This window comes from Orycteropus afer, unplaced genomic scaffold (assembly GCF_000298275.1).
Source record: "Orycteropus afer afer isolate SDZICR_OR568_19922 unplaced genomic scaffold, OryAfe1.0 scaffold00002, whole genome shotgun sequence".
Lineage (NCBI taxonomy): Eukaryota > Metazoa > Chordata > Mammalia > Tubulidentata > Orycteropodidae > Orycteropus > Orycteropus afer.
This window is the reverse complement of record NW_006921589.1, coordinates 3,195,358-3,220,790: the sequence shown is the minus strand read 5'-3', so window position 1 is coordinate 3,220,790 and position 25,433 is coordinate 3,195,358. Positions and strand designations below refer to the sequence as shown.

General features: G+C 40.5%; 1 protein-coding gene across 1 annotated transcript in view; it reads right to left on the bottom strand.

Annotated features, from left to right (window-relative positions):
• DOCK10 (dedicator of cytokinesis 10) overlaps positions 1-25,433 on the bottom strand; it is a 242,485-nt gene that overhangs the window by 107,206 nt on the left and 109,846 nt on the right. Inside the window, exons 4-7 of the mRNA XM_007955659.2 lie at positions 12,933-13,015; positions 3,814-3,886; positions 3,416-3,538; positions 3,024-3,158 (exon numbers count right to left, since the gene is read on the bottom strand). Of these exons, the coding sequence (XP_007953850.1) occupies positions 3,024-3,158; positions 3,416-3,538; positions 3,814-3,886; positions 12,933-13,015 (414 nt within the window). The remainder of the gene's footprint in view (positions 1-3,023; positions 3,159-3,415; positions 3,539-3,813; positions 3,887-12,932; positions 13,016-25,433) is intronic.

Genomic DNA, 25,433 nt, shown 5'->3' with positions numbered 1-25,433 from the left:
TAGATTGCCCAATCTTCCTTCCGAGGAGAGGCTGGTGGGTTTGAACTGCCAGTCTTCTGGTTAGCAGTCAAGTGTCTTAGGCACTATGCCACCAGAAGCATCTGTGAAATCCAATGCTTTGAAAATCAGAAAGACAGTGCAATCAGGCAATTAAAGAAGAGGAAAGTCAGCAGTTAGGGTAGACTTCTTTTTTTTTTTTTAATCTGCTGCTTGGTTTTGAACAGAATGTTAACGTCAGACTGAGAGGGCCAGTTGGTTCCATGTGATACAATTCACACACAGCTCACCTTAAGTCACAGAACAGTCTTTATGAGAACGATGGGGGCATAGGATTTAATTTACTACCTTTCCAACTAGAGTCAGTCTAACCCTCGATAAAAAATTTACACTGCCGTACACTTGGCTTTACCCAACCTTCAAAATAAGTCACTAAACTACAGTTGGGCTCTGGACAAGTCGTGATCAATAATCAAGCTTTCTGGAGTCCCTGGTAGTGCAAAGGGTTAAGTGCTCGACTAGTAACCAAAAGGTTGACGGCTTGGACCAAGTCAGAGGAGACATTGAAGAAAGTCCTGGTGACCTGTTCTCAAAGGTTATCGCCTTGACAGTCCTTTGGAGCAGTTCCACTGTGCAACATGGGGTCACCAGAGTCACAAACCACTTCATGGCAACTGGCTGGGATTTGGTTCAACCACTCAGCTGTTTCCAAAGTGACTGGTCCCTGCCTACCTTTTGTAGCCCCATCTCCTTCCACTCTCCCCTGCCCGCTGCAGCCACACAGGTGGCGGTTTCCTCTACTGGAGTTAACCAGAACCTGCTCAAGCCTCAGGATCTTTGTCCCTGCTCATACTTTAGGCCTTAAACCAAAGGGTCTCTCCTCAAAAACTCTTTTCTCATTTTGTAAACATTACTGTTCTTTCCCATATAATTCCTTTCCAAATATAGAAAGAAACCTGAGGCGCTGGCCCATATGAAGCAGAACGTGGCATCAGGATTGGAGGAAGACGCATTAAGTCCTGTGACATGCAGAAGACACAACCCTGCTTGCTGACTGAGAAGAGGATGGAGGCACTTATTGAGGAAGATCAAAGACTACAGCCTTCAGTGTGGATGACCCCTCAACATCAAGAAAACAAAAATCCTCACAAATGGACCAATAAGCACATCAATATAAATGGAGAAAAGACTGAACTTTTGAAGGATTTCATTTTACTCGATCCACAAGCTACACCCAGGTAAGCAGTAGTCGAGGAATGAGCTGATGTACTGCAAAGGGCAAATCTTCTCCAAAAAACCTCTTTAAAGTGTTAAAGAGAAAAGATGTCACTTTAAGGACTCAGGTGTGTCTGACCCAAGTCATGGTATTTTCTTTAAATTATAATAATAAAACACACACAGAACGTTTTATTGACTTTAGGTCAGGGGGATAATTACCCACATTTATGCTTTAAGATATTTCCCATCAATGAATAACAAGAAGAGATAACAGCTGTATTGGAGACGCTTGACATTCATGTGTTTGCTGCTCGAGGTTGACAACATGTTCAGCTCTCCCGTGAAACGGGTACATCTCTATTACGACTCATCACCAAAAGGTGTATGCACCAAGGTTCCATTTGGAGCCACTGACTTGCTGCCAGAAACAAACCTCAGTGCAGCGTTTATGATGTTGGTGGCAGCCGCGGACTCAATGTGCTAAAGGACTGTGGCTGTCAGCACACAGGAACCAGTAACTGGAGCCTGGAACCCGGCTTCATCCAGGAAACCCTCAAGAGGCTCCACTGACATTAGTTTCCACCCTTTAGCTTGTTCTCAGCAGCTCGGATGACTGTTACCAAAAGATTTCCCTGAGCAATTGTTTTCACTTGGTTACAGGCAGCCTTGCTAACATCTCCAGCAGCTGCAGCCTGTGAGACAGTGAAAATCTCAAAGGGTCTGGGATCTGAGTAACTGGCACTAAAAGCAGAACAGCTTGGTAGACAGAGCTGGTGGTGCTGCTGCCCCTCTGGACATGTGGCCCTGCACCGAGCACATGTTTCTGCATTACCTATGGCAGCGTTTACTGCGACCTGAGCAGAACGAACAAGACTGTCTCCATTTTGTTCTCATACTTCACCTCCATGGCATATGGTCTTCCCACCAGAAAAACCTAGCCTACCTCTCATGTTGAGAAGCTGTTCAGCAGCTAGCTTTAGAACAGGATGACTCCCGCCAACTTCAATCAAAGCCGTTCTTGCACTTGTAAAATGGTCCTGAACATTGTCAAGCCATGGTATTTTTAATTGTCTCACATGCCTGCTTCCAAAAGCTGGACAACGAGTAAGGAAGAGCCAAGAAGAACCGATGCCTATGAATTGTGGTGTTGGCTAGGAATACTGAATATACCGTGGCATGCCAGAAGAATGAAGACATCTGTCTCAGAAGAAGTATGGCCATCATGCTTCTTAGAAGCAAGGAGGGAGAGACTTCATTTCATGTGGTCTGGACGTGTTATCAGGAGGAAACAGTCCCTGGAGAAGGTCATGCTTGGCAAAGCAGCACGTCAGCACCACACAGGAGGATCCTCACTCGACAAGATGCATTGCCAGTGGCTACACCAATGGGCTCAATACAGCAACAATCGTGAGGGACAGGACGGGGCTGTGTTTTGTTCTGTTGTACGTAGGATCGCTACAAGTCACAGCCACAACGGCACCTAACAACCACCATAACAATAACAATATTCCTTTCCAATCTCACTCTTCATCTCTCTCCCTTCCATTACTCTGCTTATTTTCTTTAGGACAAGTTTCATTAATTGATTCCATTCTGTTCATTTCCTTGCTGGTTTCCTGTTTCTCTTTCTCTACTGGAAAGAAAGTTTCATGAAAGCAGAGACCTAGGTTAACTTGCTCTCCATGGCATACCTAGAGTCTAGAATGGTGACTAGCTTGTATGAGACACTCCAAAAATATGTGTTAAATGAGTGACTGAAAACATCTTTTGATCAAAAGACCCAAGGGGGCAGAGAGAATACTACTTACCTGAACCACACTTGTACAAGAATCCAAAAAGATGCAGCCTTTGGGTTCTTTGGATATTTTTTCATCTTTGTAAAAATTCATGATGTAGGAGTTGTCTGGCAGCTGAGTCAGCTGGAAGTAGCGCTTTTTGAAGGACTAAATAAAGGGGGAAATACAAGGAGCTTGTTCAAGTTTGCAGGATACCATACTCATGGGAATATTAGAGCTTTTCTAATTCCTTCAGGAGTGCTACATTTCTGGGACACATCTAGAGAAGAGCTTCATATGTCCTCATAAATGGAAAATGGCATAAAATATAAACTTAATGCAAATGGCTCTCCTCTGTGCTGTAACTGAAAGTGAGGTGTCAAGACAGGTGACAGAAACAAAGATGAGTCTTGATGTCTACTTACCCGAACAGTAACGGTATTGTTCGCGGTGCTATTAAAATTTCCTTTGTAAAGCCAGCCAGACTTGAACACTCCAGTGCCTCCTGCCCCGCCTCCGCCCTTGGAAGATGAGTGGGATGTCGTATCCTGTACAAAAGGCATAGTCAGCATCACCGCAATTTCCTTTGTGAGCCCCAGATCCTAGACATGCACTTAAACATGAGATTCCTTCCTCGCGCCCTGACTCATCCTAAATACTCATGTTCAATTTCAAAGCAAGCGTCATTCGTTTTGACTAAAAGTACTGACATTACAGTCACTGCAGCTTATGGAGAACCATTCAGAAAGAGAGCCACTCCAGCGAAAGACAGGAACTAACTCTCTTCTTGTTTTAAGCATTCGACTCTCAACAATTTACTTACTTCATCCTTATCGGCATCTTCGTGGTCAACCTCAAAGGAATGCGAAGGAAGTTTCTCTGGTTTGTATTCTGCTCTGATATCAAAAGAAAAAGAAAAAGAAAAAGAAAAAGAAAAAGAAAACCCAATACATCATGAGACAATGATTTCATTTTCTGCTGTTCCAGGGATAACAACTATCAAGGCCCTCATTTCCTTTAAAACTACTAGCGTTTCCACATCCCATGATGTCTTCTGTCCAGTAAATAAATCTCCCATCACTGTTTGCATACATGTACACATGTCTGCTTGAATTAGATTAAGGCATACAGGGCAATTTTGTATGTTTGCGAGTCTATATTTTCTTTCCTCTGTATTTTGAAGTGTAACATTAAGTAGTGACATTCTAATGGTCTTTTCTCTTTCATTTCATATGTGACATGACCAAGGATACATGATCATGTGACATGATCATTTGAAGAGCCTGCACCCTGAGGCACCATGTTTCTGAGAACCAGGATGCACTCTGACCACTAGGCTGTGCTGTTTCCTAACCACGGCCTTCCTGTCAAGGCTGCACCAAAGTGACTTAGTGGCATTTGGGTTCCTTTGTGCACTTGCAAGGCAGCACAGAAACGTTCTGAATCACAGCCTCACTGACCAGCCCCAAGTAGCAAGAGTATACACCTGGCTCTATAAATGATAGATTCAATTAGAAATAAATTCTCCTTGCCATGGTTCTACTTCCCAGCTAACTGTTGACTGGAAATCAGGCCACACCACCCCAGAGTACAGCAATTCTTGACACTCAGCCATCTGGCACATTTTACTATATAAAATCCGACGTGGAGCAGGTCCACTGAACGTTTGTTTTCATTAAGATGATTTGTATTATATAGAAACCACCTTAGAATCTATTGAGAAAAAGGCCAGAGGCACCTTTAGTATTCCCATCACAGCCATTTCCTAGGCTGAAGGTATTCCAGCTGGGCAGATGCAGAACCAACCGAGGACTCTTTACACCTACTTATGCTATTTCACATATGAAATAAAATCACCAGACTGTATTCCCATGGCGGGTAACTAAAGGTTTCAAAGTACTCTTTCCCCTCCCTCTGAAAGACAAAAAAATGCCCACTCCCAGGTTATATCAAGGAATGTTACAGCATAAAAGTACCTTTGCGTTAACTGTTAATTTATGGAAAGCCTGCGATCAGAGCCACATAGCCCTGTGACTTAAGCGTGTGCCCTCAAACATTTACAAAGGCGTCTTGGACTCTACAGAATTAGGTATGATCTCTCTTCCCATATGCTCTGTATACAAGTCTCTTGTGAGGCTTACCTGATTCTGTTATTTGTACCCTTTTCTTGGCCCTCCATCAGATTTTCCATTTCTTCAAGCAAGGACTCTAACCAGCTCCCAACCATCTCTGTCCCTAATTTTTGTTCTTATTGAGATAGAAGCTTAATATGCATTCACTGACGGAACCACTGATAAGCACTGTGAAAAATTATTATTTATTTTTTTTTTTGGTGTTCAAAATGTTAAGAGGTATCTCTGTCATATTTTATTATAACTATCAATAAACCTATTTTATTATACCTTTATAAGTTCAGGTCAGTGAAAGTTACTTGCTCTGAAAGCCAATAAATAAGAACAAGAAAGCTCTTCTACTCTTCGTAATAATAACATATTCTTCTGGATACAATACTTAATATTGAATGTTATAGATCGTACCTAGAGTCTCATATCAGTCCAAATTTCAACTTATTTTGGTGGCATAGTCTTGATGAGACTCTGTGACTGATGTTGTTGTTATGTGCCATTGAGTCAGACCCGACTCACAGAGAACCCTCCTTGGGTTTCTGAGACAGTATCTCTATGGAAGTAGATTACCCAACCTTCCTTCCAAGGAGTGGCTAGTAGGTTTGAACTGCCAGCCTTCTGGTTAGCAGTCAAATGCCTTAGGCACTATGCTACCAAAGCTCCTCTGTGACTGATAGATGAGTAGTTACAAATGGTAAAGAAGAGTAGTGGGAAATAGATATTTCCATTTTATAGCCATCACAGGATCTAGCACATAGTAATTGCTCAATAAATTATAATGGACATATATGATTATGCATGTGTGGACATGTACTATCTCACATTTCACAAATGTATGATCATACAGTATGAACTTCTTCATCTATGACTTACTTACAATAGGTTCAAAAGGAGTTACAATAATTCAAAAATATAAAAATACTAAGATAGCATAAGTTTTATACTGAAGTACATATATGAATTAAGTTGCATGTTGTTTTGTATTAAGCTGTATCTATGTATATATATAAATTTAAAATCAGACATTTGCACAAATACTGGCAGCTCTACTGCCTACTCTAACGCTGCCTGTTACAGAGAAGACACCTGAAGACCACAGTCAGTGGAAACTAGTTGTCACTGAGTGGATTCTGATTCACTGTGAACCCATGTGTGTCACAGGAGAACTCTACTCATCGATATTTTTCAAAATGATCATTAGAGTAGTAAATTTATATATATACTTATATTAGCATGAATTATACTAATTAATACATTATACTCATCATGTCATGTAACCATCATCCATAATTATTGACAAATTTCCCATCACTATAAACAAAGGGTTGACTCTACTTTGAGGAGGCAACTCTTCCCAGTTGTATTCTGAGTACTTTCCAACCTGAGAGGCCCATCTTCTGGCACTATATCAAACAATGTTCCACTGCTCTTCATAAAATTCTCACTGGCCAGATTTTTCAGAAGTACACCATGAAGTCCTTCTTCCAGGTCTGCCTTAGAATGGAAGTTCCAATCAAATCTGTCCACCATGGGTGACTGTGCCAGTATTTGAAATACTGGTGGCACAGCTTCTAGTATCAAAGCAACACCCAAGCCACAGAACATGACAAACAGACAGATGAGTAGGAAAAGCTAGTTGCATCCTCAAAGTAGAGTCGATCTTAATGATGTGGATGGAGTACAGCTTTCTGGACCTTCATTTGCTGATGTGGAACAACTCAAAATGAGAAGAAACAGCTGCATATTAAGTACGAACCTAGGAAAATAGGAAGTTGTAAAAAAAAAAAAAATGAACTGGAATTCATAAAGATTGATATCCTAGACATCAGTGAACTAAAATGGACTGGTAATGGCCATTTTGAGTAAGAATATGACATGGTCTACTACTCTGGAAATGGCAAACTGAAGAGTATGGCATCATTATTAATAGTCAAAAAGAACATTTCAAGATCTATCCTGAAGTACAACATTGTCAGTGACAAGATCATATACATATGCCTCCAAGGAACATCAGTTAAAACTATTAATTTATATTATTCAAATTTACACACAGACCACTAGTGTCAAAGATGAAGAAATTGAAGATTTTTTACCAACTTCTGCAGTCTGAAATTGACCAAACATTCAGTTAAGATGCATTGATAATTACTGATGTTTGGAATGTGAAAGCTGGAAACGAAGAAGGATTGGTGGCTGTAAAATACAGCACTGGTGACAGACGTGACAGCAGAGATTGCATGATAACATTGTACAAGATAAAGGTCTTATTCATGCAGAAACTATTTTTCAACAACATAAACGGAGACTATACACATGGACCTCGCCACATGGAATACACAGGAATCAAATTGACTACATTGGTGGAAAAAGACTGGAAGAGGTGGATATCATCAGTCATAAGGAGTCAAGGGGCCAACATTGGAACTAACCATCAATTGCTCCTAGGCAAGCTCAAGATAAAGCTTAATTAAATTGAAATAAATCCACGAGAGCTAAAATATGACCTTGAGTATACAGCATTTGAATTTAGAAACCATCTTAAAAGTAGATTTGAGTCACTGAACACTAAGGAGTGAAAAGCACATAAGTTGTGGGATGACATCAAGGTCATCACTCATGAAAAAGCAAAAGGTCATTACAAAAAGAAAAAAAAAAGGAAGAGAGAAAAGGCCAAAAGGGATGTCAGAAGAGACTCTGAAACTTGCTCTTGCACTTAGAGTAACTAAAGTGAAAGGAAGAGATGATGAAGTTAAAGAGCTGAGCAGAAGGTGTCAAAGGGTGCCTCAAGAAGACAAAGTAAAGAATTTCAATGAAATGAGCAGAGGCCTGGAATAGAAAGCTGAAAGGCAAGAACGTGCTTGGCATTTCCCAAGTGGACCAATGCACCGCGTGCACAGCCACCACCCATCTGCCAGCGGAGGCCTGCACGTTGCTGTGATGCTCAACAGGTTTCAGTGGAACTTCCGACTAAGATGGACTAGGAAGGAAGGCCTGGTGATCTGCTTCCAGATATTCACCCAAGGAAAGCCCTATGGGTCACAGTCATCTGAGCCCTATTGTGCACGGGGTGGCCAGGAGTCAGAGTCAATCTGATGGTAGCTAAAGCAAACAAAAAATACACCAATTACCATTTCAGAGTTAAGGCTTCCAATCCCATCCCTTCCACTGTGTGCCTGTGTAAGGAACTCCTGTGGGATGGATACGCAGTCCCTGAGTGGGACAGAGGACTAAGGCATTTGCCTGCTGACCAAAAGGTTGGCAGTTCAAGTGCATCCAGAGACCTCCTTGTAAACAATCAGCTATTGAAAGCATTGTGCAAAAGAATGAAGCTAGGCTCATACCTCACGAGATATATGAAAATTAAATCAAAATGGATCAAAAGCCTATACAAAAAATAAAATCATAAAATTCCTAGAAGAAAACACAGGGGTATGGTTTTTAATAATAGATTCTTAGATTCAATACCAGAAGTACTAGCAAGAAAACACAAAACAGATGTATTGGACTTCATCAAAATTAAAAATTTTTACTCGGCAAAGGACTTTAGCAACAAATTGAAGAGACAACCCGTAAGAGGGGAGAAAATTCTTGGGAACCATGTATCTGACAAGTGTTGTGTCTCCTTTCTGGACAGTGAGAATTCTACCAGCAAACCTTCTGTTTTCTATTTTAAAAATCATGAAAAGATTAGCACCTCTGGCCATTGACTTGAACACTGCTATAGACTGAACTGTGTCTCAAAAAATATGTTTTCTAAAAATGATTTCTTTTTTTTTTTTTGCCAGTGGTTACAAGCCCATTTGGGAATGAGCTGTTTTTGTTATTTTAGTGAAGCAGGATTAGTGTAGGGTGTGTCTTGAGCGGATCTCTTTTGAGGTATAAAAGAGATTAAAAAGTGAGGATAAAGAGAGATGGAGAAAGATAGATACCAAGACACATGGAAGTAGAGCTGAAGAGAAAAGGACCTTCCTCCAGGGCGGGCAGACAGAGAAAGCCTTCCCTAGAGCCAGCCCTCTGAATCTGAATCTAGAATCTTCTCACCTTATAAACAGCAAGGGAAAAAAAAAAACAAAACAAACTTGTTAAAGCTACCTGCTTGCAGATTTCTGCTATAGCAGCATTAGATAACTAATATGAGCATCCTTCCCCTCAAGGAGCAACGCGACATCTGTAAGAACTTTTGGGATCCTGAGATAAAGAGCTCATCAGGGTCCTGACTCTCTGGTGTTTGAGTCAGACATTAGCAGTGAATTCCACTGCTCACTTCTACATCAGAATTACCTCCGTCACCTACCTAAGGGGCACCAGGAAGCTTGAATGCCCCATTGGTTATTAGCTGTGATGTTTGAGGCCAAGTTACTTACTCCCCAAGGGCTCTAGTTTGTCTGTAAAATGGGGATAACAGTTCCCATGCTCTAGGGTTTGGAGTGGCCAATGGGATCATGGACTATGGCACCCCAGCACGAGAAAGGAAATGTTCTTTTTACTTACTTATTATTTTAAAATTATTCCATTCAAAATCATCACAGCATAAAACTAGTCATACTTTATTTGCTCTCCAGGCACAAAACATATGAAATATATGAAATGTTCATCTTTGTGTCAAGTAAATTATGGTAAAAAAATTTTAATGTCCTGTATTTCTGCATGCCACACAGTGGATTGATGAAATCAGTGGCCTTGTGTATTTTCATGTAGTTCCTGCCTCCTGGCAAGTCCAAGTTCAGTGCTGGTTTTCATTTCTCCTGTGGGAAGGCTTTCTGGTTTACACCTCCAGCCTGAGATAAGGTATCTCTCCAGTATCTTCCTGTGGACACATACTTTAAAAAAACGAGTTTCTTATAGTCAATAAGCACACACTTTTAAATTAAAAAAATAAATAAATAATGAAGGGAGATATACCCACATATCGTTTTTTTCCCCACTAATGGCAAACTTCTATTTTGTAGCTTCAACAACCCATGAAGAGCAATGATCAATTTAGACTGGTAACAGGCACAGGAGGATTCCTTTAATCCAGCAGCTATGGCAACGGTTTGCCTCTCAGGGCCTCAGAAGACCAAAGTCAATCATCTCTTTCTACTATTGTCCTAAATATGTGTTGTCTTTAAGGAGCAGTGATTAGCTTTGTTAAATAATTTTTTGAAATTCTGCTACTCCATGTTACAGTCTTCATTATTCCAGGGGCTTTGCTGGAGGATTATGTTCTAGCTCTTCTTATTCTTCCCCTTCTTGGTATCAACTTCCACTTCCTTCAGTTAAAGTAAGAGACAGTCTCACAACATTTCAGTTACTTTTGCATTTCTTCTCATGGGATGGATCCTTGTGCTCACCATGGAAAACCCAAAGCAGCAATGATACTCCAAGTCCATACTTTCTGGGCATGCTTTCTCTGTTCTCTGTTGCTTTAACAGAGGAAAGATACTGTCAATGTGAAATTTTTCACTTTTTTTTTTAATGGCATCATGAATAATAAGAAAAGATAAATAGCATTTGGGGATAAAGTCACTAAAGACCTTGATAGACATAAAGAAGTTGGAAAGGTATTTATTGAAAAGGCCAGCTAAATACTGCCTTCTATACTCTCCTACTTTATATATATATATATATATGCAGTCTTCAATCTGCTTGGACCCAGTTTCCAAGTCATAACCACTTCTCAAATTATTTTTAGAAAGAGGAACTCTTTATATTAAAACCATGCTTTGCTTTTCCATTATGCCTATAAATGTGCGAGTAACACCCAGATATTCTTAATACAGTTATTACTCACAGAGGCTTAGGATGGGATCAGGCCTTTCCAACACAAATGACTGAAGATTATCTGTCAGGAGAGACTCAAGTTAAAAGGGATTTGGTGAACGTTCATGTCACTGTTTTGAAAAGAAAATGGGCTATTTTGGAAGAATATTGTTTTGCTCCCCACAGTCATGCAACTTCACAAGAAATGGCCTCCTTCCTCCTTTGTCTTCTGCTCCCACCACTGCAACCATGCTTCATGGAGTAGACGAAATGATCTTTTGTAACTGTAAACCAGAACAAGTCATGGTCATGTCCCTGGTGAAAACTGTCTAAAGACTTCCTGATGCCGCGAGAACCAAAGCAGGCTCCTTCCCAGGACTGACATGGCCCCATGTCGACTTCCATGGTTTCATGTCGCTAATCCTCTCCATCTCTGGGTGGCACCGATGGTTAACACACCTGCCGCTGAGAATTGGACGCTTTGGCCTCAGAAGAAATGCCTGGCGATCAACTTCTGAAAAACCAGCCACTGAAAACCCTCTGGGGCCCAGCTCTCCTGTGACACACACAGGGTGGCCCTGAGTCAGAAGCCACATGGCAACTGTCTGGAATGTTTTCTTTGTTGTTGTTGGTGGTGTTCTTCTCCTTAGCTCTATAGCCTCCCGGATAGTCACTCCGCTCAAACAACCATCTGGTTCCCAGGTCAGGCTAAACCTTTGCTGTTCTCTCTTGTCTGGAACCAGTTTGCAGTGCTGACAACTTCTGTCCAATCAGATCTGACAACTTCTGTCCAATCAGATCTAAGCTCCAATGCCACCTTCTCAGAAAGCTATTTCAAAATTCCCCCTGTGAAGTCTGTGTTCAGGGGCTGAGATCAGTGCTTCCAAGCACCTGCGTCTGGAAAAGATGTCTCTGGAGCCAAGAAACCTTGGAAAGTGTTGCTCACCTTTGAACCATGTGTTTATCAAAACACCAGATCCCCATGCGTGTCGTCTCAATGTTCCACTGGATAAAGCATTAATGAAGTCTTCACTTTTGTCTGTTTAAGGGTTTTTTTCTGGACTGTTTACATCATCTCAGTTCAATGAGTCACTGCATTGGGAAAGTATAGTTCAAAGAAATTCTTAGAATTTGAGTAACACCAATCCCACCCAGAAAAACAATTAAAAAAAAATGTCCATTCATGTTGTTTATTCATCAAATAAGCAATTACTGCACATCTCTTACATGCCAGGCATTCTTCTAGGCCTGCAGGGGATTCTGTAGGTAAAAGTCTTTGCTCCTTGGGGTTTTTCACTTCAGTAGGAGAGCAGGCACTCCACACCGGGCTTCCTTCGTGCAGGGAGCCAGGTAAGCTCTGCGGAGGTCAGGTTTGAGCAGGTGCAGAAGGGAGTCATCTTCTCCCACACACTTTAGGTTGCTGAGAGTCAGGGGAGAGAAACATCTGCTTTCCTTCTTGCTGTTACACAGATTTCACTCCTGTGGAGGTTATTTTCATGATTTCTGACATCGTTTCATGAAAAACAGAACAAGTAGCAAACCTGAGTACTATCTACAGAATATTGAAAAATTCTTCATTCCAAATTGGACTTCTCTTGTCCTCTTGCAAGGAGCTTAGATGGTTCAACAGCTAAGTATTGACCACTAACCAGAAGGCTGGAGGTTCGAATCGACCCAGCTGCTCTGCAGGAGAAAGGTCTAATGATTCGTTTCCATGAAGATGATGGAAAACTCTACTCTGTCCCATGTGACCCCAGGAGTCAGAGTCTACTCGGTGGCACCAACAATAACAAGAACAAAAAGAAGAATGCTCTTGCATCTGCTATTGAAAATAAAGGTCAAAAACAAATAATATCATGATAATCTCACTTTAAAACTCTGATCAAAAAAACAAATAATATTATATTTATATCTCACTTCAAACAATGTGAATATAGAAATTTGCATATTGTTGAACAAGATGTTCTACTATGACTCTTATTTATTTGATGATGTGTTCATCAACAATGGCAGAATCTGAATGGGAAACACAAACGTGTGAGAATCTCAGGCACTACTCCTCACAGGTTCTTACCGAGGTAACTGTCGAATGTCTCCAGAATAGTCTTCGTATTTGTAGTTCACCACATACCACTGGGAACTATAAAATTTACAAGCCTGAAAGAAAACAAATGACAACTTAAAAACTGTTTATATATATATATATATATAAAGTCAGCTATCCTGGTAAAAAGCAGAGTGAACACATTCCCTCATAATCTCCGAGTAGTGTTAAGGTGGCCATGTTAGCGATTTTAAGGTAGGGAAGCGGAATGCTCTTTATAATCATTTTTCATTTTCGGATGCAATTACAAACTGAACTTTTCTAGACTCTTGTGTCTGGAGAAGATCCATTTACCACATTTACTCTGTTTCACTTCATCAAGGAAGGTCTAAGTTAATCACCTGCTGAATCATACCGGAAATGGTGCTAACCACCAGGCCAGTCATCCTGCAGCTTTCCTTGGCAACCGTTTCCACGCTGTTAACAGTTCTTAGGGGGGAGAGATGTTCTTCTTGTCGATACGCAGTCACTCTGTCAACACTTTAGCCCCTTTCTTCTTGTTCTTACTTCAGTAACTAATCCTTTCCCTTTCCGTTTCCACCCCCTTGTCAGCCTGCAACAAGTTTTTCAGTTTCATTTAATTGCCCTCTGAGGGCTGTTTTCTCCATGATTATTCGTAGAAAACATTTGAAAACAAAGTTAATAGCACAAAAATCATTGTCTTATATTGATGGATGCATGAGGGCTGATTTTACAATGCTTATCAACAGCAAATATGTCCCTAACACCTACTACGCACCCAGCACAATTCGTCAGGGGGATTTCACTGAATGACTTTAAAGACTCCCTTTAATTCTCAAATTTCATGATCCTGCAGATTAAACAGCTAACACTGGGATTACGTAGACGATCTTGTCAGCTAGCCTTAGTGGAGAAAAGGGAGAGCAATAAACTTACTGAGGGGCTCTGGGGACATAGTGTGTAAGGCATTTGACTGCGAACCAGAAGGCCAGCAGTTCAAACCCACCAGCTGCTCTGCGGGAAGAGATGAGACAATCTATTTCTGTAAGGATTTACAGCCTTGGAAACCCAATGGGCATCGCTATGAGTTGGAATGGACTCAATAGTAGTGTTTATTTATTTATAAATAAACGTATTGCACTGTGAGGAATAAAGTCCTTGTAATCTAGAAGGGGAAAGGTGACAAATCCTTTATTTGGGAGAAATCATTGAGAACTACTGCAGCAAGGAAAGGAAGGGGGGTGGGGAGGCGTGCAAGAAAACGGCCCAGAAGGCAGCCTAGAGAAGTTGACAAAGACCATGGGGTAAGAGCATATGGTTCAAGATGCATGGAAAAGGCTAGACAGGGGCTCGTGTGTCTTGGGCCTTGGTGGCATAGTGCCTAAGGCACTTGACTACTAACCAGAAGGCTGGTGGTTCAAACCCACCAGCTACTGCTTGGAAGGAAGATTGGGCAATCTACTTCTGTAGAGATACTGCCTTAGAAACCCAAGGAGGGGTTACTATGAGTTGGATCTGATTCGACATCAGTGAGTTAGTTCGTTTTAGTTGGTATCCATTCTGCGTTTCTCAGGCCTTGAATTCTCTCAGCATCACTGCTGTACTCGTTCAGAGAAGTACCCACACCCCAATCACAGTCTGAGAGCTAAACCTTCAGCAGGACAAGGACGAAGATAGGAGTAGGAGCATGGCAGAAGCGGGTGCGTGAGAAAAGAAGAGATTAAAAACAAAACAACAGGAAAAACCATGTGGAGAATAAGAGTAAAGAAATGAGAATTCAGGGAACTGGCAGAAACTAGAATGGATGGAGAAGGGGAGTGTGAACAAAACAGAGTATTTAGTTAAAATAAATGTATTAACTACACAAGTCCTGAGCCAGTTCTGCAAACCGCACGTCTCTGGAATTAGAAGTCTAAGCCTTAACATGCTCCTTAGCTAAAAAGTTCTATTTTCATTTCAGATAAAGATTCTAGGAATTTTGGCCAAAGGCATAGCTCACGGTACCCCCCAGCCATGCAGTCAGCAGTTTCACATCAGGGCTCTTTCTCACGCTTGCTCTGTCTTCTTCTCCCCTGCCCGTGTATCTTACTGTTAGATCTGAGAGGAAAGGAAAAGTAGTTTTTAAATGGAAAACAAAAAGCCGTAAGCCCACGTTTCATATTTGGATGTATCTCTTGTCAATGATATATTCCTTCATAGTTTTATGTAGTTCCTTCCTAAGTATATACTTGATTTTGAATATTGTTTTTCATTCACTTAAGAACATATTCCAGAGATTTTTACACTTTCTTCCTAAATTTTCTGACTGCTTTAAAGAAGTAGAAGGAGCTCTGGTGGCCTAACGGGTAAGGCATTTGGTTGCTAACCAGAATATTAGTGGTTACAACCCACCAGCTGCGCCACAGGAAAGAGATGAGGCAATCTGCTTCTGTAAAGGTTTACAGCCTTAGAAACCCAATAGGGGTCACTATGAGTCAGAAACGACTCCATGGCAATGGCTTAAATAACCAGAATAAATATCATATACTAATTTACCAACCCAGTTTCCTAGTTTCAGAGCTCATTCCTTCATTATTCTGTCCAGCAAGTGTCACTATGCCCTTCTTACTCTGTTCCCAGAGCTATTCTACGTAATGGAGACACACCAGTGAACAAAGGACAGGCATCTTTGCCCTCTTGGAACTTACATTATCGTGAGAACTAAATTAATTAAATTGTGTAATATATTACAAAATGGTAAGTGTCATGGGAAAAATAAAGGAAGGAGACTAGAAGGATTTGGGGCAAGGATGCCAATTTAAATACAATGGGTCATGTGGTTCTTACAGAGAATGAGCAAAGACTCAAAGGAGAGGAGAGACTGATGGCTAGTATGGCTGCTTCAAATTCTGTGCCATTGTAAAGAAAAAATGGTACTTCAGAGTCTATCTTCATGCATGTGGTCCTTCCACTCTCCCCAGTCCCCACTTAATTTGGATTATCTTCTTGGGGTAGAATACTCAAATTATTTAGAAGATTCTTGATAAAAATTGCCAAATCAACATACATTCTTCATAAGCAAAATGAGAATGGGAGGTACAACACTTAACTGAGAGATACGATGAGGCTTTGTTCTCATCCTGGGACCAGTTCTAATGCCCAGGGTGATCTTGGTAAAATCCTTTTCTTACGGAATTTCAGATTTAGCTATTGAACACACAGAATATTGGACTGGATTAGAAATTTGTGTCACATAACTCCTGTCTTGAAACTTGCTGATCTGGAGGTGTTACTGAGACACAGATGCATTGACCTCCTGGTTGCCCTTTCTTTCTTTTTTTTAAAAAATTGGGATTCGGGTGAAAATTTACAGAGTAAATTCACTTTCTGTACAGTAGTTCACATACACTTTGTCTCACGACATTGACCACAGTTTACCACAATGCAACAGCTCCCCTCCCACTTCCTCCTGACAGTCACCTCTTCCCTGTGACCTTCCCACCATGCACCCCTGCCCCTGAGCTGTCTCCCTGTGCATAAACAGCACTTCTTTCTCCCATAATTGTTCTCTCCAAGGAGTGTATCTACCTCAGGTATATGTTCAACTCCAATGCCTGTCTTTGTTTGGCTGGAAGCCACAGGTGTGGGTTCAATTCCAGACCTGAAGGGCAGCTGGGGCCATAGTCTCAGGGGTTCCACCAGTGGTTGCTCTTTTTGCTACTGATAGTACCTATGTTGAACCATGGTATACACATTTGCTCATGCATATTAAGGAGCCCTGGTGGTGCAATGGTTAAGTGCTCAGCTACTAAATGAAACACTGGGGGTTTGGACACACTCAATGTCTCTACTGAAGAAAAACCTGGCAGTCTGCTCCCATAAAGATTACAGCCTTAGAAACCCTATGGGGCAGTCCTAGTTTGTCACATGGGGTCACTGTGAGTCAAAAATCAACTTGATGGCACCTAACAACAACGACAATCGTGGTTATTACTCTCAATACTCACAGTATACCACAGGCTTACCCACATCTCGGACATGCTAATCCTGAATACTGCTGACAACAAATGAATGTGGTACTTTCTTATATTAGTTAAGCAGAGCCTAGTAAAGACCTACTTCATTGTGTTCTTGTTGGAGAGGCTGTACTACTAGGTGCTTTCCATGTAGTCTTAATAAGCTCTATGGAATTTTATCTTTCCTACTGTAACCAATTCTCAGTGATTTTCTAGATCCCTGAGGCATGAAAAGGCATAGCACTTTGCCCAAGATCCTACAAATGCCAGAAGTACTATTTCAGCCTGGATTTTTCTGACACTAGAAATCATTCAACTAACTGATGAATTACTTGTCGGCTGCAGATTTGAAAAAAAGATATCTAAGCCATCATTCCAGATATATTGTATGGTGTTTCTGTTTGAGATCTGGTTCTGCCATTTATTAGCTGTGGTATCTCAATTAAATAGCGTCACATCTTTAAATAAATATTATTGTTGTTGCTATGTGCTGTCGAGTTGGACCTGACTCATAGAGACCCCTCCTTGGGTTTCCAAGGTGGAATCACTACGGAAATAGATTGCCCAACCTTCCTTCCGAGGAGTGCCGAGTGGGTTTGAACTGCCAGCCTTCTGGTTAGCAATCAAGTGCCTTTGGTGCTACACTACCAGAGTTCTAAATAAATAACAACATGTCGAAATTTCTCTGCCTGTCTATATAATACCAACTTCATTTGGATCAAATCAGCTAAGTCTTATAAGTCACCTAGCACAGGAGAAGCACTCGAGAAGTACTCAAGAAATACTTGCTTTTTAAAAAATCAATTTTCTCATCAATTTTGATTTAATCTATAATTCACATTCATATGAAAAACCTATGGCTGATGGATTCAAACCCCCGACCCCTTGGTTAGCAGCCCAGTGCCTTATCCATGGTACCACCAGAGCTCTATATTCATAATAGTTAATAATGCCAACTGTTTTTCTTGATTTATAAAATGGAGAGATGTATTAGCTCTGATTAGCGGTGTTCTTGTTTAATCAGCTTCCTTCTGCATTTGTCTACTGGGTTTCATGTATTGAATGGTAGGCAGATGAGGACCAACACCGAACTAGATGACCCTTGAGAATCCATCTAAATCAGATTTCTCTGATGCTATGAAAGCCAGTGCATTTTACAAACACATAAACGTTTCTCCTACATAGTTAGGGGATTTTGGAAATGCTACATACAGAAAATTATCCTCTATTCTTTGTTCCAGCCCACACAGCCACTCTAAGAGGATCATTAAGAACTACTATAATTATGACAACAGCTCCTCTTTGTCCAGAACTGAGCTGAAATGTGACCTGTTGCTAACTCAATCACAGGCTACAACTCTGCTCGCTACAGTAAGGTAACTATCAACCTGTTGTCACAGAGTCAATTCTGACTCACAGTGACCCTATAGGCCAGAGCAGAGCTGCCTCAGAGGGTTTCCAAGCCTGTAATCCTTACAGAAACAGATTGCCACATCTTTCTTCCCTGGAGTGGTTGGTGGGTTTGAACCATTGATCTACTGCTTAAAAACCTCACTTCCATTGAATCAATTCCGGCTCATACTGACTTTCATTGGGTTTCTGAGGCTGTAAATCTTTATGGAAGTAAATTTCTCCATCTTCCTTCCACAGAGCAGCTGGTGGGTTTGAACTGCAGACCTTCTGGTTAGTAGCCAAATGCCATTGGTCAGCAGCTGAGAACTTAACTGTTGTTCTACCAGGGCTTCTTTACAAACAGGCTATGGCTCTAATTTTCCTATCTGACTCCCTACCCTGCAACCCTGTTCCAAATTACTAACTCCTTGTATCCTTCAACATGGACGAGGCTACAGGTTACTTCAAAGGTGAAGACTGTGAATGCTGAGCAAGAGTTTTCCACACTAGTTAATCCTTCTGACATCAATGCCCTGATTTGCATTTTATTCATGTATTAGGTTCGCAAGTCTTTATGCTTCTCACCTCTGCGTGTATGTATTTAGACCCCAAAAAACTGGCCACTCAACACGTAGACTTCTTAGGCCATTAGGGTGTTTCCTAAACTGTACTGATTGTGTCTGTGCACCATCTGGGGTTGCTAATTAAAATGCAGGTCCCTGGGTCCCACCCAAGGAGCTCTGGTAGTGAAGTGCCTAAGGCATTTGACTGCTAACCAAAAGGTTGGCAGTTCAAACCCACCAGCCGCTCTGTGAAAGGAAGAAGGGGCAATCTACTTCCACAAAGACTTACTACCTTGGGAATCCAGTGGGGGTTGATATGAGTCGGAATCAACTCGATGGCAGTGGGTTTGGTTTGGCTTTGGGTCCCACCCAAGATCCCCTGAGTCCAAATATCCAAAGGGGGTCCAGGAACCCTCATGTTAGGAAGCACCACAGGTGAGTCTGCAGCAGATGAAGAAACTCTAATCCTGCTCTAGGCAGAGTCCCTCAGCCCACAGAAGTGGTAACGTGGCTGGGTCTGTGCTGCGCTGGTTTGCCAATGGACTAAGAAATTTGGATCCCAGCTTCACACAGTCAACTCCCAAAACTGGAATTCCTCTCCTGCTTTAACTCAAATGTTATTGTTGATAGTTGGCACTGAGTCAGCTCTGACTCATAGCGGTAGTGACCCTATGCACAATAGAACGAAACGTCGCCCAGCCCTGTCATTCCTCATGATAATGGCTCAAACAATATTCTGTGTGCTCTATATGGTTTTCATTGGCTGACTTCTGGAAGTGGACCACGCCTTTCTTTCTAGGCTGTCTTAGTCTGGAAGCTGCCCTGAGACCTGTCCACCGTGGAGGACCCTACTAGTATTTGAAATAGGTGTGGCTTAGGCTTCCAGTGTCATGGCCACATGCAAGCTGGTACAGACTGACAAACTGACAGATGGCTGCTGGTGAACTCAAACAGACACAGCCTTTAAAAGAACACATTCATTTCAGCACGGGGTTTTATTAACAATAGGCATTCAACTGATATTTGTCAATTGAATGAATCTACTTATTCCTCTTCCTTTAGAAATGACTAAACACGACACTTCGAAAAGTCTAAAAATTTAAATCCTTTAGAAAAGACTGGACAATTGAAAAGGGCATCCCAATGTACCGTAAAGAAATATTTCTTTCTTTCCTTTTTTTTTTTTTTTTTTTTTCATTTCCTTTGCTCTTTAGCAAACCATCAGAATCAATTCAAATCATGTTACCACCTCAAATAGCAGCTTGGGTTTGGCCATGCAATTATTTGTCTCTCTCTTAAAGTGACTGATGACTAGATTCTGGCTACAAAGTAAATAAGCAGGCTTTTTAGATGCACAATTATTTTTCTTTCTGGCTGTAGAGGTTTACCTAATTATAATCTTTCATTCTTGCCAGGGAGATTAATGCACCCACAAAAGCTGCTCCTTTTGGCCGTAGGCACCACTGGGATTGTTTCTGTATTTGTAAAATAACAGTCCAATTATCACACACACTCTTCTTTACAAAGTTCAGAAGTAATTATGGTTATTGTGTAAATGTTGAAAATGCAGCATCGTGAAATGAAGTGAATTTAGACAAATTATGTATTAAAAGGGGTCTGCCTGTTTAATGGCCAAGCTAAGGCACTTGGGAGTGAAAGGAGACACAGTTACCGAGGCCACCAGGTGGAACACGCTGCTCTTCCTGCAGTTCTCAACAGGTGGTCATGCTCTGCAGGAACATTCTAGAAAAAAGGTGCTAGAAACATCTTTTCCCTTCAATTGAATCACATCATGTGCTTCTTTAAAATGCCCTAATTAATTCCTACAGAAGAAAACAAGTTGGACAATTAATGATTTTTCAAAACTTTTATAAAATAATGAGTTTGGATAAATAAACAATATAAATATACGGATGATTCCCTTTCAGTAATCATGGTGCGATCTTATTTAATGGATTTTGAGTTTTGTTTTTAAAAGATTACTTGGTATTAGATAATGTTGTTATGTACATAACCAAAAAAAAAAAAAAAGACCTCACTGCTGTCGAGTTAGCTCTGACTCATAGTAACCCCTCCTTGGGTTTCCAAGGTGGTATCCCTACAGAAGTAGATTGCCCAGTCTTCCTTCCGAGGAGCGGCTGGTGGGTTTGAACCACCAGTCTCCTGGTTAGCAGTCAAATGCCTTAGGCACTATGCCACCAGAGCTCCCTTTGTACATAAATATACACGCAAAATGAAAAAAAAAAAAGAACTGAATGGCATTTCCTATTCCAACTATAAGTGAAAATCATCCCAAAGCCATTTTTTACTTGAATTATATAACAGTCCGAGTTGTCATTTCAGTATCTTTGTTGATTCTAAATTGGGGATGGACCAAACTATTTGGATTGTTTTCAAAATGTGTTCTATGAAAACAGTTGAACTATAAAAATTAGACTTTCATCAATCACACCTGTATCTGAACTGGGACAAGACACTAATTTCCCAGCTAGTTCTCACAAACAATTTATCAGAACATGAAAAATGTATGGTACTAAAAATCTTGGTGATATGATCGAATCACTCTTCTCATGTTAGGCATGAAAACTGAGTGATAATTTAATGCAATTGAAATTCTATGTTCAAACATAAAATGGGCTCTTTTTTGTTATTATTATTCTGAACACTCCAAGGACTGAGACTTGCACATCTGTGTTTACAATCCCTACTCACAAACATTATGGGTGATTTTTATTGTGGAGAAGGGGAACCCAATTTAGAATTGGAACACTTTTTCATTTTTGGAGACAAGACTACTCGTTGAGGGATTTTGATGCATAGAAAATAAATTTCTTCAGGGTTGTTAATCTTAAATCCATAACAATTTTGATATGAAACAAACAACCATTTTGTTTTCAACTTTTTCATCTTTTCCCAGACATATTTTATCCTAATACTTATAAAAAAAATAACTGCATTTGGAATTTACCATAATCTATTTTACTGTGTTTTATACTTTTATTACTCTATTTTTAGTGTAACAAAATGGGGCAATTCAGTTTTGTTATATCCATGATAAGAATAAAATCATTCTATATAAATAGCAGTAGGCCAACTATAAGACAACAACATATTGAGATATCTTTATTTTTCCATTAAAATTTCCAAGTCCCCAAATTAGCATGGCTTTACTTACAAATTTGGAGCCCTGGGTTGTGTAAATGGTTTACACACTTGACTGCTAATCAAATTCCACCCACACACATCTTGCTAGAAATGCCTGATGATCTACCTCCGGAAAATTAGCCATTGCAAACCATATGGGGCATGGTCTTAACTCCAGCACACGTGCTGTCTCTGGGAGTCGAAATTGAGTTGACTCAATGGTAATCGATTTTCTTTACAAATTTATCTTTATAAAAACACACACAAAATGAAAATATTTTTAACTCTCACAAGACTCACTAATGAATTAAGAGCCTCATTCTTCAAAACAGAAACAAAATACAAAAAAAAAGTTTTCATGGACCATTTTACTACAAAGCATTATGACGTTTTTTTAAAAATTTTTATTGTGATCTGGGTGGAAGTTTACAGAGCAAATTCATTTTCCATACAGCAGCTCACATACACTTTGTCTCATGACATTGACTGCCATTTCCCACAATGCAACAGCTCCCTTCCCACTTCATCCCCATAGTTACCTCTTCCTAGGAAAGCATTAGGACTTTTTTCCTTTCTTTTTTAAATTTGGAGATTATTATCTTTGCTTTTTCCTCAATTCCTTCAGGAATTTAAATTGTTATGTGGTCCTGAGGCCACATCAGAGCTATGAGTTAGTTCCAGAACGAGAAATGCCAGGTTTACTGTGCTCCAGTGTAAAGTTAATGGAAACATTAGAATCATTCATTTCCTGGGCAACAATTCAGAATCAGAAAGTAGCATTCACTTTACTTAATGTATTTATATATGCAAAGAACCCCAAATCATTTCTTGAAAGCCGTGTTCTTATTTCTGGGTGACCTTCTTTGCACATTATTCTGCATATGAGAGTCAAACAATGTGCATAAAGTCTACCAAACAAAGACCTCTTGGATAGCAGAATGGCTTCTTTATCAACACATATAATAAGCGGTCCAGAATTATACACAAAATATAAAATTACTTTAAATGTAAAAGTAAAAATACGGATTCACTGGTTTCTTGTTTTCTTGAGACAAGATCCCCTCTATTCTAGTTAGATAAATTTCTTTCAGCTAATGGAAGGTTGGGCAATCTACTTCCATAGTGATACCGCCTTGGAAACCCAAGGAGGGGTCGCTAAGAGTTGGGTCCAACTCGACGGCACATAACAACAACAACAACAACAAAAACAGGCAAGGTGGAGTACGGTGGGTACCATGACTGATGCCTTCCTATTCTCCTCCAGAAAGTCTTTTACTACGTCTGCGACTAGTGATCTTTAACATGTCTTTCTCCTCCCAGCATTCTTTGTTGTTAGCTGACATTGAGTAGGCCCCACCTCATGGCAATCCCATGAAAATGTAATGAAACTGCCTAGTCCTGCACCATCTGCATGATTGGTTGCAAATGGGACCACTGTGATCAATAGGATTCTCAGTGGCTAATTTTCAGAAGTAGATTACCAGGACTTTCTTGCTACTCTGCTTAGTCTGGAGGCTCCATTGAAACGTATTCAGCATCACAGCCTCCGCTGACAGATGGGTGGAGGTTGCACATGAGGGACACTGGCTGGGAATCAAACTGGGTTCCTGAATGGAAGGCAAGAGTTCCACCACTGAACCACCAATGCCCACATTTCTACACTAAATATTCATAATTTTCTCATAAATTCCTAAATTAGAATGCCATTTTCTGGATCCAAATGGAGAAGAGGAAGAGGAAGAAGAGAAAGACTAAAAAAAAAAAATTATTTTCAGTATTATACATATTTGGTCCTATTGTTTTTCATGATTATATACCTCTGCTTCTTAACAAATTAAGCAGTTTTCTTATATAATTTAAAGATAAATACATATTCTGCTTTATTAATTATCATCTTTGGTTTGCAAAGGATATACTGCCTAAAGAGTTGCAATATGTTTACTGAGTTTGCTCTTTTTTCTCATTGTGATTTGGGTGAAAGTTTACACAGCAAATTCACTTTCCATACAGCAGTTCACATACACTTTGTCTCATGATATTGACTACCATTTACCCCAATGCAACAGCTCCTCACCCACTTCCTCCCAATAGTTACCTCTTGCTCTGTCCATCCTTCCATGCACTCCTAGCCACTGAACTCTCTCCCTGTACATAAACAGACCTTCTTTCTCCATGATTGTTCTCTCCAAGGAGTGTATCTTCCTCAGGTAAATGTTCAAATCATATGCCTGTCTTTTGTTTGACTGGAAGCCATAGGTGTGGGTTCAATTCCAGACCTGAAGGGAAGCTAGGAGCCATAGTTTCAGTGGTTCCACCAGGCTCTATCAGCCAAGCAAACCTGGTTCCCCCCTTTTTTTCCCAAATAATTTTGAGTTTTGTTCCACATTGTTCTCCCTCACTATCCAGGATCTCCTACATAGACCCCCCTCTGAATGGTTGACAGTGGTAGCTGGGCACCATCTAGTTCTTCTGGTCTCATAGTCACATAGGCTGTGGATCACATGGTATACCAGGCACTTGGACTAATTGTTTCCACAAATCTTTGGTTTTCTTCATTTTTATTTGCTCTGGATGAGGAGAGACCCATCAATGCATCTAGATGGCTGCTTGCAAGCTTTAAAGATACCAGTTGCTACTCAGCAAAGTAGGAGGTGGAACAATGTTTTGTGTAGTATGTTACGGCAATTGAGCTTGATGTCCCCTGCGACTATGGTCCCGAGCCACAGATTCAACTACTCACTCCCTCTGAGTAGCTGGCAGTGACCAAGAAGTGACTACAACCTCGTCCCTTGTCACCTCTACTATACACCTGGGAATTCTTACAGAACATACAAATACACTTGTACAATCATTGTCTGCCAACCCTATACATGGTCTTGAGTACACTTACCACTGCACAGACACACCTAATAGTTCAGCCTGTCCACTCATCTATCCACCCGTATACCCATGTTTGCCTTCACTGACAATCCAGTACTGTATGTGCAAAAGGGTTCATCTTTGTTGTCTCTACCTCCCATGTACCTCTCTCTGTCTTCCTCTTTCTCAATGCCACCATGTTGATCACTCACATTTGGTACATTGCCCTTCTCTTCACCCAAATGAATACTTATCTCTATCTATCTAACAGTTTTACCTACCCACCCCTCCCACCCCTGGAAACCAACGAAGAAAATTTCCTTCCATAGATAAACCTTTCCTTGACTTTTACAATAACAGACTAATACAATATTTGCCCTTCTGTGACTGACTTATTTCACCCAGTATAATGTCTTCCAAGTTCATCCACATTATGTGATGTTTTGCATATTCTACATTATTCTTTTTTATTTTTTTATTAGGATTTGGGTGAAGATTTACAGAGTAAATTCACTTTTCATACAGCAGTTCACATATACTTTGTCTCATGTCATTGA